Source organism: Hirundo rustica, chromosome 1, assembly GCF_015227805.2.
Source record: "Hirundo rustica isolate bHirRus1 chromosome 1, bHirRus1.pri.v3, whole genome shotgun sequence".
Taxonomy (NCBI): domain Eukaryota; kingdom Metazoa; phylum Chordata; class Aves; order Passeriformes; family Hirundinidae; genus Hirundo; species Hirundo rustica.
This window is the reverse complement of record NC_053450.1, coordinates 66952754-66967997: the sequence shown is the minus strand read 5'-3', so window position 1 is coordinate 66967997 and position 15244 is coordinate 66952754. Positions and strand designations below refer to the sequence as shown.

The following is a 15244-nucleotide window of genomic DNA, read 5'->3' as shown; positions in this document are numbered from 1 at the left end:
CCAGAGGCTGGTAACACAGTGAGATGACACTGAGAATAAGAAGAATTCCTCTATCATGCATTTCCATGATACCATATCTTCCTGCATTTAGGTATCTTGAAAAATCAGCACCTGTCAACTGTGAAAGAAACAGAAGCCAAGACACATAGAATAGTCAAAATCTGAAAACACTTGGACTGAATACAAAGGAGAAGGAATTGGATCCAGCAAACAAAACAAAAAGAAGAGGTAAAACAGCTGGCAGGGAATGTGTTGTGAAAACAGAAAAAGGCAAGGCTCAGAGGTAAGACAGCAATCAGGGTCTTCTCTCCACCCTTCCCACAGCCATGTTCTCAAAGATCAGACCTAAGCTTGTCAGGAACATTTAATATTTCTGGTTTTGTACTGTAAATAATTAGATGATATTATCTATAAACATAATTGCTCAAATTCTTACCAGATGGTATGAAGACTATGTTAATCCCAAATATAGTGTGAGTCAGCCAAGTGTAGAGTCCATAGAAGCCAGCCATTTTGAGGGAAGCATCAAACACACCTCTAAAACGATCAAAGAAACTCTGTTAACTTTTATTAGCAAGAAGATTCCAAGAACTATGAAGATACACAGACAGGTTGCTTTGAATAACTGAAAAGCCATCAATGCCACAAATAACACATCTCAAAATCTAAGACTGAACCCTTTATACATCTGTTCCCTCTGAGAAGAATAAATATTCACCACACGTGTAATTTAAAAGCATTTAGACACAAATAACAATGGGTTCCAGGGATAAATTCCTTGAAAGAAACTGCTCAAGTATCAGACCACATTCTCTATCAAAATTAACCTTTTTTCTATGAGAAGCAGTACCATTCTACATACAAACTACTTTTTCTTTCCTCTTTTCCACTTCTAGGTGTTCATCCATTTTCTTTATCTGCTTACATTTCTATACTTGCTCTTTTTCACTGGATCCCCCCCAGCTTCTAGGTTGCTCACAAGGCTACGTTACTAAAAACCGAATAGCAAATCTGGTAAAATAATTCAATCCCACTGGATCTACATCCAAAGTTCTCCTCTCTTAAGCGTGACCATGGCTGCAAGAGACAGCAAACAGGCAGCTAAGTGCTGTGACATTTTTACAGCACCAGGGCAGGTACACATGTGGAATATCCCATAACTGAACTGGAAACCCATGCCTTAGGTCTACAGTCACAGAAACATTATATAATCTCAAACTGCTAAATCTCATTATTGTATTATGTCAGTTTTTCACCCATATTTGAGAAGTGAAGTTTCCTGAAATCCCTATTTCAGCTTGGATCCAGGTAACCAAGTCCCCCAGCTCAGAACAGGTACATCATTGCAGAAGTGGTGGCAGATACACTCTTTTAGCAAAGAAAAATGTGAAGTTTCCTGATGTTAGGTTCCCATTTATAACTCATGGTGATTGTGTCTTGGCAGTTTTGGGAACTCTTGCAGCAGGGCAAGAAGACAGGAAGACATAGAACAGGAATCTTTGTAGGGCATAAAGAAACAGCCCTTTCTGGATCTAAAGTCTATAACAGCACAATTTCCTTCCTCCATTGAGTCTATAAAGCCTTGTAGCAAAGAAACCTTCTGTGATATTAAACTACTAGGTAGAATCTTTTCTGAGGTACCCAAAATAATTCCAAGACTCCCAGTTTCTGCTTTTTGGCCACTATCTTCTTACTTCTTTAGGCAGTGTGAATATTCTTGCCCTTGTTTCCTACCTGAGGGCTCACTTTTAGATTTCTACATGACTTCAAAATCAAAATTAACTTATTTAAAATTCATTCACTGGAAGATATGAGTGCATAATAAACCTCACTCATCAACACTACTGTTCAAAATGTGAGATTCTCTTAAAAGACTCACCAGAAACAAATGTTGTCAGCCATTTTCCCCTCCAAAAGAGAGAAAGGGAAAATAAAGAAAAAAAGCAAGCTTTAAAGAATGACCTGAAGTAACAAGTCTAATCTTTGACAGGCAAGAATTACACGGTGCAAAAAGAAAGGCAGGGAACATTTACAAATATATGGTGGCCTCAGTAAAAAAAAAAAAATCCTCAATACTTCTCAGCTTAGATGAACTTTTATTCTATTAAAATGGAAAGTCAGACCAAAATAATATGAAATCTACAAATTTTGAAGAGTGACATACTCACTTGTATTTGAGTTATAAGAAAAGAAGTTTCAGACATTAAAAAAAAATTGGCAAGGAGGCAAGAAAATCCCCAAACCCAAGGCCACAATAACAATGCTAAATGTGAATTCGCATTAAAACTTCAAGATACTTTCATACTTTAGATACTCAAAAGTCTTAATTTTCTGCATTTTTGTGACATTTAACTCATGTCTATTCTTTCTGAGGATATCATAGCAGCATAACAACTTTCTAAGAAGAACCAGTGTGCAGTAATCTTCAAGCAAGTAATTTTCTTATCCAACGGGAACTGTGGCACAAATACATCAAAGCTGTCAAAAAATATTTTATAACAGTCTTTGAGTATCTCCTCATTTTTTTTTCCAAAAAGGTGTTTTCTATACTGTAGTAAAATTAACAAGGTCTTAACAATTTCTTTATGTATGCACCAAAACTACATTTCAGTGTACAAGAGGTGAGACAGGCCTCTAGCTTGAGAAAACTGAAGTATCAACTTCACTTGAAATTAAAATATCCATCTACAAGCAGTCATTTTAGATTTTCCCAGAGAGACTGCAAACGACGGGAAGAAAGTGCTATTATGGTACCCAAAGGAGAGACAGCAACCAAGGGAAAAAAAAAAACAAAACACTGAAGGCATCTATAAAACAAGTTGTTTTCTTAGTCTCAGCTCGAGGATTAAGCAGTCAGATGCACTGGTAGAACAACAGAAAAACTAGTCCAGGACTAACAGGTAGTCCTGGCCTGATGTCATTCTGCAAGCTGACATATAACTTCAACGGCCAAAGAGTGCATATGTCTGATAGACTCAGTACAGCATCTCTCTGGCTCCGTGCTTCTAATGCTCACAACTGAGAGAAGCCATCACACTGTGCTGGGATGTTGGGAAGCACCAGTGGTCAAGCAGGAAGCGAGAGGAGGATGCACCTAGTGTCGCTCTCCTCCTCTCCTTCCCCTTGGTTGGTGTCTGCCACAACTGAAGTCATAAAACATCACTATAAAGGCACAGGGGATACTACTTTGTGGCAGGTATGGACCAGAAGAATCTTAATCTCTCTGAAAACTCATACTTGTTGCTTTCTAGTAACTGTCAAAAATCCCTTCAAACTGTATCTTAAAGTCTGGAAATTCATATCTATTTTGCGTCACGGTTAAGGCAGAAAAAAAAAAAAAAAAAAAAAAAAAAAAAAAAAAAAAAAAAAAAAAAAAATCTGAAAACAACAACCAGAATCTTGTCAGTTCAGCTTCAGCTACTCGGCACCTGAGATACCAGACCTTAAAGATGATGTAGGTGTGCTAGTGCCAGTGCTGCATAAATTTATTACCATCTGTAAAATGCAGACCTTCCTGGTGTAATTATGACAGTAAGTAAGTTTCATCTCTTAATACATTACTGGCACACATACAGCTCCCTTTTGTATACAAGAATAATTGAATGATTCAGAAATCAGACAATCCAATTGCTGCTCACGTCTCACTTTGGCACTGTATCTGGATGAACCACTTTACCTGCAAGAGCTGTCATCTGCAAATGTGGAATTTATGAGCACTTCATGCCAATTTGGCATAAGGCATACTCAGACATACATATTCCATTTTACTGAGCTTTGAAAAGCATGTAAAATAAAAAAAAAAGTAGTCAGAGGACATGGGTCATGCTGCACATTATTCAGTTTTAAAATGAAGAAACTTCTGTGAAATGCCTCTGCACAGTTGGCCTACTTTTTTTTCTGTGTGTGTAAAAGGTCCTTCCACTAAGTTCTGTCCCTAAACTAGGGAATTTGCTTGTAGACTCCACAAGGGAAAGGGCCACCTTTGCAGTTTATGGGTTTTGTGGATTTTTTTTCTCTTTTACTGACTGAGCTTCCTTTTTATTACTACTGTAGTTTATATCAAATGTATGTCCACTTGAATTCAGGTTCACTTCACAGAGCCTGCAGGTAAAGTCTGTTCACTGTTATTGACACAATGAGATTTCAGAAATTTCAACCTAATGCTGCAATAACCCCAGCTGAAAAGAGCCCTTCAGCTCAGATCATGGATTTTTTCACCTTGGAGTTAAATATGGCTTTCTAGATCTCTCTGTTCCCAGAGCACTGGAGGAAAGAAGAGCATATGAGCTGAAATAATGAGAATTTGAGTTACCAGAAAGATTAGAGTAAGCATATAATAGGCTCAGAGGAGGGATTTTCTGGTCATTATACTAAATTTATATGAACAGGCATATGAATCCCGGCTTGTGAATGGGCATAAGAGTAAAAACTAGACAAAAATGGTATTCATCTTTGGAAAAGTTTGCAAGAAGTAGCATTTCTCTAAATTCCTTACAAAACACATTACAATCCATACAACGGTTTACAATCCAATTAAAATGCAAGCTTGGTACACCCTCAGCCAGAAATACTGTTAGAATAAGACAATTTCATTCTTTTGTCATCTTCCTCATACCACTGATGTTTGGTATTTTCCCACATTCTCTAAGTAAACACTAAAAGGATTGTGCTGCATCTTTGTTGTAAACCTTGCTGTACAGAGAACCAACAAATTCAAAATTATGCTTTAAGAGGCCTCAGCTATCCAGTTTCTTTTGAGAATACAACCACCATATTTTAAAAGTGAATTCAAGGTATAAGTGAAATGCATTCAAAACTTCACAGCATGGTTTCACAATTTATCTTCAGAGCAGGTTAGCTCAGAAGTGTCCCAGGAAAGGAGCCTGCCCATTCCTCTGTTCCAAAGATTCACTTCTGTCCCAGATGGCCCGTCTACCTGCCAGCACAGTCTTCATTATGTGCCATGACACTTTCTACAATGGATTCAGCTCTTTCATTTTAACGATGAATTCATAGCAATGGTTACATGATGGGTTAGTTTTAACAAAATAGCTCAGGTTTCCACTCCCTGGACAACTCATAAGCAGTGGCTTAAATAGTTGCATTCCCCCCAGGAAAGAAGCTAGTACACTTGTGGCTGGAGAGCAAGAACACATCAGTGCTTAGCCCAGCTGAAATTAACACTCATTGTCACCATAACTTCAAAACCAAAGAACTCTTGGGGTGTGTGAAGGATTTTCTTTCTTCACACCACCAAGATCTGTTGGAAGTTACTATTATCTTTAAAAAGACCAATGTATTTTTCTCCTACAATGATCCCCTAAATTTCAAGTGATCACCTGGTGAACATTGAAGAATGAACTGATTCAAAGACATCCTTTTGAAAAAAGCCTCTTAAGCTGTTCTTTGACTCTCTTCTAAGGTTCTGTTCTTTTAGGGATAAAAAGTGACCTTTTTTATATTTCAGTTTCAAATTTAACATGAAAGTAAGCTAAGTGCACTAAGATAGATGCCAGCTATGAATAAAGCAGAAGTGGCAAGAAGTGTTTCTTGACAGAGTAAGATTATCTCAGGAGCAATATAAATATGCAAATTGCTTTCAGAGATGACTCCATGACAAGATTTCAACAGTTTTGCTGCTGAAATTAATTTCTCCTCATGAATGATACAACTGAACAAAACAGTTCCAACATATGCAGGCTAGTAATGACACTAATCAGATAAAGCAATATAGTCTTCTATCAAAGCATCATTCCTCCAAATGGTAAAACTGATGCAAATATTGCATACACCTCCCAAGGCAGGACAAGGCTCCAATGACTTTATCAAAACATCATTAAAGAGCAGCAACCAGCCTGAAGGACACAGTGGCACAAAGACTTTCTACCCTAACTGAGAAACATCAACATTCTGTGAAAAATAACAATGAACCCGTAAGAAATTCTACACCTGAGTATTTCTTTAAAATGCCTTTGTATTTGTATTAATTTTTTTAATTACTACTTTGGCCTGTAATTGTAAGCTTACAATTATTCTTCTGAGCAGCACATTTGAAAGGACCAGTATTTCTGAATCAACTAGCTCCAACATTTCCAGATTTTTATAATGAGTAGATGATGTTTACTAAGTGCAATACCACATTCATCTTAAAATTCATCTTGGAACATAACATATAAAAAGGCAAACCAAAGATCTGTCTAGCCAGCATCCCATCTCCAGCAGAGTCCAGAAGCAGATGCTAAGGGAACAAAAGAAACAGACAAACCTCTTCAACAATTCCCCCAAGCATTCTTCCAACCTCTGCTTCCACCTCAGGGGGTATCACAACCCTCATGCAGGTTTTCTACTTAATTAATCTTCAATTAATATATATTCTTAATCCTCCTGTTCAATCCTGCAAGTTGCTGCAACTCCAGTGTTCTTTTGCAAGATCATACCTATGCCCTACTGCCTGCTGCTTGAACCAATGCATTTTTTGGAAGTGCCTGGCTGCTTTTTGGTGACGCTAAGATTTTATCCTAGAAGAGACCACAGACAGTCTCAGCTCAGTCATCCTTTTTACACTGGTTCTGATTTTAGAAACTTCAATTGTGTAGCATCTTTTTTTCCAGGCTGAAGAGTCCTAACCTGCTCAGTCATTCCTCACAGAGAAACTGATGCATGCATTTATTTCTCTAACCAGTCCTGTAGCAGTCCTAGCTTTTTGAGATGCAGGAACCAGAACAGCACACAGTAACTCAGGGTACAGGAAAATCATAGTTTCATACAATGAGAATACTATTCTGTGTTTCTGTTGTCTAGGTCTGTGGTAACAAATCTTAATGTTTGACATGCCTGGCAGATGATTTTTAAGTACTACCAAGTAGTGAGCTAGCCTGTGTACCAGAAAATATAGCTCCCAAGTGATAAGAGTCAGCACAGAAGTAATCAGTTTATGTGTGAAGTTAGGACTGGGTCTCCCCCACATGCATCACTTTCATCTACACCACATTTCAACAGTCATTTTATTTCCCAGAAACTGCTGCCTTCTAACTGAGTTTGTCTGCAATCCTGCTGCATCCACAACTTCTTTGGGAAACCTGTTCCAGTATCTCACGACTCTCACAGTAAAGAATTTCTTCCTTACATCTAATTTAAACCTACCCTCTTCCTGTATAAAGACAATACCCCTTATCTCCGAAAGTCTCAGGAAACAAATACTGTAAAAAGCCTTTATGAAACTTTGGCAGAACATAGCAGACAGATGAAATTATAAAGGCTCTTGCTTGCCCACACTTCAAAAAACATGAGGAATGAGGCAGAACTTCCTTCTGTGAAAACTCCACTGATTCTATGCAACTAAATCATATTCACCAGGTGCTGGTATGTCCTGAAGTTCCTACTAAGCCTTACAGTACCAATATCCATCTAGCTTACAAGTTTGTACTTCCTGGGTTTCCTGGAACATTTTTTACTATTATTATTATTTTGCCCTTGAGATTTCTATAGTGAGTTACCATCAGTCACTCCCTACAATTTGCTATTGCTCATTTATTCTGTTTTTTTTCTAGAAGCTCTTGTACAGTCACTGTAATTTCTGTGATATTCTGCTTTAGCTCATCCATAAGAAGGGTTTTAAAACGTGACTCCCTCCACTTACCTTCACAGCAACAAGCAAAACAGCATCAATTTACCTCCCCACTGCAACAGCCTCGTGGTTGCTGAGTGCCCCTTGTCATCCCTCAGCCCTCTGACTGCTTGTTGCTCCTGCTGCATGTGAAAAATTATACTTTGGTGTAATAGCATTTTGTGGAGCTTTGAGTAAATGAACCCAACTCAGCACCACCCTCATAATTTAGGCCTATTTCTACCGGCTGAAGTTTATGATCCTTTCATTTATTTAGCAAAAACTTAAGTTTTTAAGAGGATAGTTTCTCATTTCCATGGCCTTTAATATTTTGCTGTTCAGATATGCACTCTCTTCCCCCTTCAGCCTTACTCACTTGTTACCATGCACTAGCATTAATATTTCCTGTTCTCCACACAACTTGTAGGGATGTAAATTCTTTAAGATTCCCATTTTAGCCTGAAAAGTTCATGAACGAGAGCAACAGCTGGCTTGAGTCAATACTGCTTGAGATCCATTGCAGTCTTATAATAAGAAAATCCTAGAGTGTTCAGATTATTCCTACTATAACATTATGAAACACAAGCATAAAGAAGGGAGTATTTTCATTGCTTATGTTGGTGGATTTCAACAATGGATTGACCTCATAACTCGAAAGAGTAAAAAGCTAAAGCTGTGATGTTAAATCTTTGAAATATCAGGAAATCCTGAGGTTTTACATAAGACAGCGTGCTATCTTCTTATACTACAACAGATCTGTATTTTAGATAGCAGAAATCTAACCAAGGTTATAATAACATATACTGCAACATTAAATCACACATAAAGAATTATTAGATATGCAAACAGAGAAACATGCAACATTATAATAAAAATAATTTTAATACTATATTTCTATTCTTAAAAATACCTGATGAAATATCTTTTCCCTAAATATTTAATGAAATCTTTCAGCAACCCTTTTCTTTCCATCCCTTCCAATTAGCCTGCCTTAGAAACAAAGAGAAAAATTAAGTGATCTAAATTCCAGATGTAACTTAAGCACCATTCTCTTTACTAGTACAGTTTATGTCATTATGAGTTAACCTTTCATTCAAGTAAGTTTTGACTTTTTAAAAGTTGGTACTGAAGTAAGGAGAAGTAGTGTGTGTGTGTGTGTATATATATATACACACATATATATGTGTGTGTGTGTGTGTGTATATATATATGTATATATATATATATATATATAAAAGTAGTGTATATATATAAAAGCCTAAGTGCAACACATAATTAAGGGACTAGTACCTAAGATGCAGCGTAGTTAAATTATTCTTAAAGATGGCAGGGAAATCTGCTTATGTGTTTAAATGTGCTCCCGCTCACACATGCACTAACCCACATCTTCTGCATGTTTACAGATACTTTCAATCTTAAAAATCACTGGAGAACCAGAGAATTACCCACTAGAAATATGCACTAAGACAAACTGCTGTTAGAACATACAGAACATGCCGTCTGGAATGTGAAAAAAGCCAATAGCAAAATATCAGCACTGTCCTTCATAAAGCAAGGAGTCCTCAGTAGCCTCAATGTGTTTGATATCAGCCTGCAGGGCAGAGAGAACAGAACTCTCTGTTTCAGCATCAGGTTATGCACTTAGATAAGCTTGTGAATTAGGAGTAGTAAACTGTAAAATTCAGATTAAATTTGCAGACTGTAACATGCTTCATCAAAATTATATGTGTATAATAATGAACATTTTTTCATAGTTTCAGGTAAATTTTGGAGTAAAGAGTAAGTAAGAGCAATTAAATTATTTCCTGAAATTTTCTTTGAAGATCTGTTTTACTTTGAAATATTTTTTTAGTAACTGATTGAAATCACGTGTACATAAAGCAATACACAGACAGCTTTTGTATTTAAGGACAAGTACTTTCTATATAAAAAGACGTAGAAGTAAAGACAAATCCTAGGGTGATACTTCTGGCAAATACGAGAATATTTAAGACTAAAAAAGTGGCGTGAGCAAGTCATGTGTTTATTGCTACTAAAATAGGCAGCTTAAAAATACTACTATATACCCCACTAAGATAATCGGGTTATGGTTACAGTCAGTTTGGTTCAGCATATGTACTGAAACAATGCGGCATCTCCTACAGATTTACAGACCACATTCTACTCTTTCCTCTTTTTCCAATAACTCAATTGAAGCTTTCCTTTCTTCAGTGTAATTAAAAACAAAATGTGTCTGTTATTCCAAGTTTTAGACTAGGCAATTATTTCATCAGAGAATCTTACAAGCATTTAGGTCGGAAAAGACCTCCAAGATCATCAAGCCCAACCTTTGACCCATCACCACCTTGTAAACTAAACCATAGCACTAAATGGCACATCTGGTTGTTGCTTAAATACTTCCAGAAATGGTGATTTCACCACCTCCCTGGACAGTCCACTCCAATGCTTGACAACCTCTTCTGTGAAGAAATTCTTCCTGATGTGCAACTTGAATCTTCCCTGGTGCAGCTTGAGGCCATTTCTGCTCACGCCTTGGAGAAGAGGCTGACTCCCACCTTTCAGGAGTTGTAGAGTGATTAGGTCTCTCTTGAGCCTCCTTTTTTTCTCCAGGACAAACAACCCCAGCTCCCTCAGCTGCTCCTCACAGGACTTGTGCTCCTCACCCTTTACCAGCTCCGTTGCCCTCCTCTGGACACACTCCAGCACCTCAGTGTCCTTCTTATACTGAGGGGCCCAGAACTGGACACAGCACTCGAGGTGTGGCCTGAGCAGTGCCAAGTACAGGGGGACAATCCCTGCGCTGGTCCCACTGGCCACACTGTTGCTGTGGCCAGCAGGATACAAGCTAGGAAGCCACTGGCTTCACGATTGAGAGAGAATCACGAAGACAATTGTTCAGTTCTTTTCCCATCTCATAACATATACCCTAAATAAAGCTTGAAAAATTTCAGTAAGGTCCTATTAAATGCATTCCTTTGACAAAAGATTTCAGCAAGAATTAACTCCTACTAAAGAACATTCACTGCATGCAAAAATTCTGTCAAGACATAATCAGTTAACAGTTATCTTTGAAAAATTAATCTGAAAGAAATTATTAACGTTGCAGTAAAATAAACAAGATCAAACAATTTGCTTTTTCTAAGCGTTAGCTTAACATGCTGGAAGATTATTGTTTTCTGTGGGAATTGTATCATTGTCTCATTTTCTCCATATCACTGCCAAGATGCCACAGCAAACCAGTTAGATGTTTAAACAGCTGAGATTTTTGTTTTGTTTGTTTGTTTGATGTTAATAAATAAAAGTCAAAATTTCATGATGGACCTATTTCATCCATCAAGACATTGTAAGTTTTTTTCCCATCAAATCTATCTTTTGATTTCCCAACCAATTTCAGCTAAGGATAACTATTTCCTCTTTAGAAATACATAATATTTTAAGTAGCTTTTCTATAACCAGTAAACATCTGATCAAATTTGAGGTGTGCACGGCAAATGAAGAAAATGAAGCAAATAATGATAACCCTTCTCAAACTGAAAACAAACAGTACCCATCTTCCTGGCATTACAGAAAAAACTTCCACTAACACGTCTCAAGGCATCACTCAGAACACTGATCTGGGTTTAGGACCATTGCACAACGTTAATTAGGCCCCACCAAAACTGAAAGCTGCAGTAACTTTAAGCCACAGCCATACCCGTGTGCATGCACTCATGTGAAAGTATCGCACACACTAAATTGCACTGAGGCCGTGAGAACATGCAACTTAGTAATGTGCAATATCTCCACCAGAGCAAGCAGAATGGGAGCTTCAGGGAAGAAGGGTATGGTGCATTCAGGAAGAGAACAACATGCTGCTCAGGGAAAGGAAAATGGTTCAGGCAAAGGTGTGCATGCTACTACTTGGAAACCTGTGATTTGGAGAATTACGGCGTCATCCATTCAGGACAAAAACAAAACAAAAATAAAAATCCAGACAAGAGCACCCCCTCCCTATTTCAGGGTTAAAGAATATAATTTTCCTACTTAAGCAGTAAAGCAGGTGACCCAGGAACCAACTGTATTTTACAGAATCCTTCTGAACCAAGCAAATCTCTCCACCTGTTATGGACAGAAAATGACTCCCCTCAACCTTCAAAATGCTGCATTATTAATTTCAGTTACAACAAAAAAAATCACTAACTACTATTAAGAATTAAAATTATCTAAATACAGCAAACTGGTCCAAGTGGCCCGAACGTTTCTAAAGCAAGTAATCTTCCTAAACCTGACAGAGTGCTGCCAAAAGAACTCCTGCAGTTCAACCTCTGCCACAGTTGTCAGGCACCTTCCTGTTTCCCTTCCTTGGTTCCTATGGCTGACTTTAAGTGGTTGCAGTGAAAGTAAATCATGTGTTTACTCTATTTACAGGCAACTAACCACCACTGTCAGTCAAGGGAGACTCTCACACATGATGAAATATTACCTTCATAATTCATTACATTTTTATCCTGATACCCACTTATGCAAGATGGGAAACAGGCAAACAAACAAACAAAACCCCAAAACTAAACAAAACAAAAAAAAAAAAAAACAAAAGGGGGTGGGGGGGAAGGAAAAACAAGAGACAGAACTGTGGAGTGATGAAATGCAAAGGACAAATGAAGAATGTATCAAGAAAAAAAGAGTAATGAACTGGGCCACACCAAGAAAGTTAGAATCAGACTGAGAAAGACCTGAGATTGCAAAACAAAGAAAAACAGATACACCAAATGGGCTTGAAGGACTATAACTACTAGAGAACAGAAGCTCTTTTACTGCTAGGCACAAGCAGTATTTGGGATTATTATAACTTTCCTAAATTTTTATTTCCCACCTCATTTACAGGCAATGGCACATGAAATTCCAGCATGGAATTTTGAATTAGTTGGTTGATTTGAAAGAGATCCAGTACTTCACACATCAGTCAGAAATCCCTGTGGCCACATATGCCTTTGGTAGTAATAGTCTTCCCAGGTTTTTTACTGTGTTTTAGAGAATCACCACGTAACTACTAACCTTTCCCCTTCCCTGTAGACTAAATGCTGCCTTCCACAAGACGCAAACAACGAGGAGAAGCAAATGCAATATATGTCAACAAAGTACACACAAGCGTTTAGTCTAAAATCATAGGAACATTTTCATGAAGAAAGTTACTCAAAATTGGGAAAACTGGTTTATGACCAATTTGCAAATCTGTGTTCCATAGTCCAAACACCGCCAGTTCCCATCTGGAGGGCTGCTTGGAGGCAGGCACTGCAGCAGTGCCTGTGAGAACTGGGAACTCAGTCAAAGGCAGGTATCTGGGGTAAAGGCAAATGCCCAGCTTACAGTCACATTCACAACATGGGAAAAGACCAAACTGGCAGCAGATCATCCCTTAGGTTGCCATTTGCCTTCCAGCCCCAAAAGAGACCTAAAAAAGAGTTCTTTTGTTGACTGTCAAGGGTTGCCCCTTCCTTCCCATTTTGAAAAAATGCCCCTCATGAAAAAGTGCCATCTCTTCAGCACTGAGGCCTAAAGGACTGAGGAGAGGACGACCTTCCTTCCATCAAACTGCTGCCTTCCCCACGTGGCAAGGGACATTCCCATCAGCTGTCCTGCCTTCTACAGATGGGAAGGGACACCCATGATCACACAGAAGGTGACTCTCACCATCCCCCAAGCCCGCACTCCAGACCATAACCAGCATCAGCCCCATCACTGCCCTGAGTCACACTACCACCAGCAGCAGCCTCAGAGCTGGAATTGTCCTGCTGAGCCCATAGCAGCGTTCCTACAGCCATCCCTTTCTCCTGCCCATGCTCACCCAGTTGGTTTCTGTGGGAGGCTGTCATGAGCCTTGATGAAGTCAGAGCAAGTGGCAGTCACTGCTGTCCCCTGGTCCCGCTAGGACAGTCACACCTCCTCAAAGCAAGGCTCATGCTTTTCCCAGCACTACTTGTCCTTGGTGGAGCTGTGCTGGCTGCTGCCTCCAAGTGATCTTGCGTCTCTCATGGCTGTGCCTTTGTACCACTAGGTTTGCCAAACAAACTCTTGGCTCAGGCACAGGACGATGCTCTTGTCAAAGCCCTGTTCAATCCTACCACCTCATACATGCTGCTGGTATTTTGCTTCTCTGGCATCCTGGATGAATAAATTTCCTATCAAGAGTGCAATTCATCCCATGGTGTGCAGCCAGCAGTTCTTGGATTACACTTAGGTTCTTCAAAACTCCTATAGTGTCCCCACTGCTGCATCTATTTTTTCCCACTACTCCAGTTCAAATTTATAATCTGTAGTATTTTGACAAATAGTGAGATTCAACACTTGGCTCAAAGCAGCCTGGAAAGCTGCTTTTACCCCTATACAGCTCATAATTCTATTTGTGTGAACAGAGAACTGTCACTATATTTGCAAACTGATCATCAAAGGAGTTAGAAAAGTATTTATAAAACTTATAGATATTTATAGTCTGTAAAATAGAAAAACACAGCACAGTTCTGATGAGAGAAACTGAAATGGGAAAAGGTCTTTGTTTAAGAGCTTGCTGGGTAACATCTTTAAATTAAGGGATTTCTTGAGCTACAGAAATGAGCTGCCAGTTGCCCTCCTCTTCTTTCCCCCTTGCTCTTTTCCTCTGAAGTAAGTGGCAAAGCACACAAGGGAACAGACTTCCTTGATTACATTCAGGTTTCCTAGTGCTTTTCACAAACACATTTTAAGTAAAAGAGCACAGAAGCAACTGACAACACAGAGGATGATTATTTTTATGTCATTTGGTTTATGAGCAATAGAGAGATTAGGTCTATCTTTTGCCAGGAAGATCCCTGCCCTCTAGACAGGACTGGTTAGATGCTGTCTTAGCTTTGTGCAAGTGGTATGTCCTGCATGCCATTTACAGATGAGGTAAAGAAGCCATTTTTAGGTTACTACCCCTGAAACAACACCTCATCTCAAGAAAAACAAAACAAAACAAAAAAACAACAACAACAACAAAAAACCCACAAAAAAAAAAAGAAAAAGTTGTTACTTTGGGACAAAAGAAAGGGCTTGAAGTAGCAATTATTTTCCATACGGCAACAAATTGGGAATGCAAAAATTCATGAGAAATTGTTATTACACTCACCATATTTACATACTCAAGATCACAGAAAGTTTTGAGTGGAATGCAAGTTAACTGAGAATTATTAGGATAAATCCTCAGGTACAACTAAGAAGTGAGGAACTTCTGAAAATCTCAGAAGAATCATTCCAAAGAATTCAAACAGGGCACCAAGTACAGGCTACTCCAATCGAATATGAGTGACTGATCCAGGCTACCTTAGTGAATACACACCAAGGTCCCTTGTATATGACAAGCTGCTTCCCATTCCACATTCTTCAGATTCTCCAGACATTGGCTTTTTTTCATCATATTTGCAGTTACTGATGCATGCTACCTCTTTCCTACTCATTTTCCTGTGGCTTCTCTAAAATGATTTTCTTTCTTTCTTTCTTTCCTCCATTCCAATTCTGAGAAATACCTCGGGTCACCCGTGTCACATACCTGTAAACTTGTAACTACATTTAATACAATCCTCCTCACATAGTATCCATGCCCAGATAAACCATATCCTACTTTTTCACCCTGCTCCCCCCTAC

General features: G+C 38.6%; 1 protein-coding gene across 2 annotated transcripts in view; it reads right to left on the bottom strand.

Moving 5' to 3' along the window:
• TMEM245 (transmembrane protein 245) overlaps positions 1–15244 on the bottom strand; it is a 76745-nt gene that overhangs the window by 10653 nt on the left and 50848 nt on the right. For both annotated transcript variants that reach the window (XM_040086389.1, XM_040086380.2), the window contains one exon: positions 437–537. In XM_040086389.1, coding sequence (XP_039942323.1) covers positions 437–537 — 101 coding nt within the window. The remainder of the gene's footprint in view (positions 1–436; positions 538–15244) is intronic.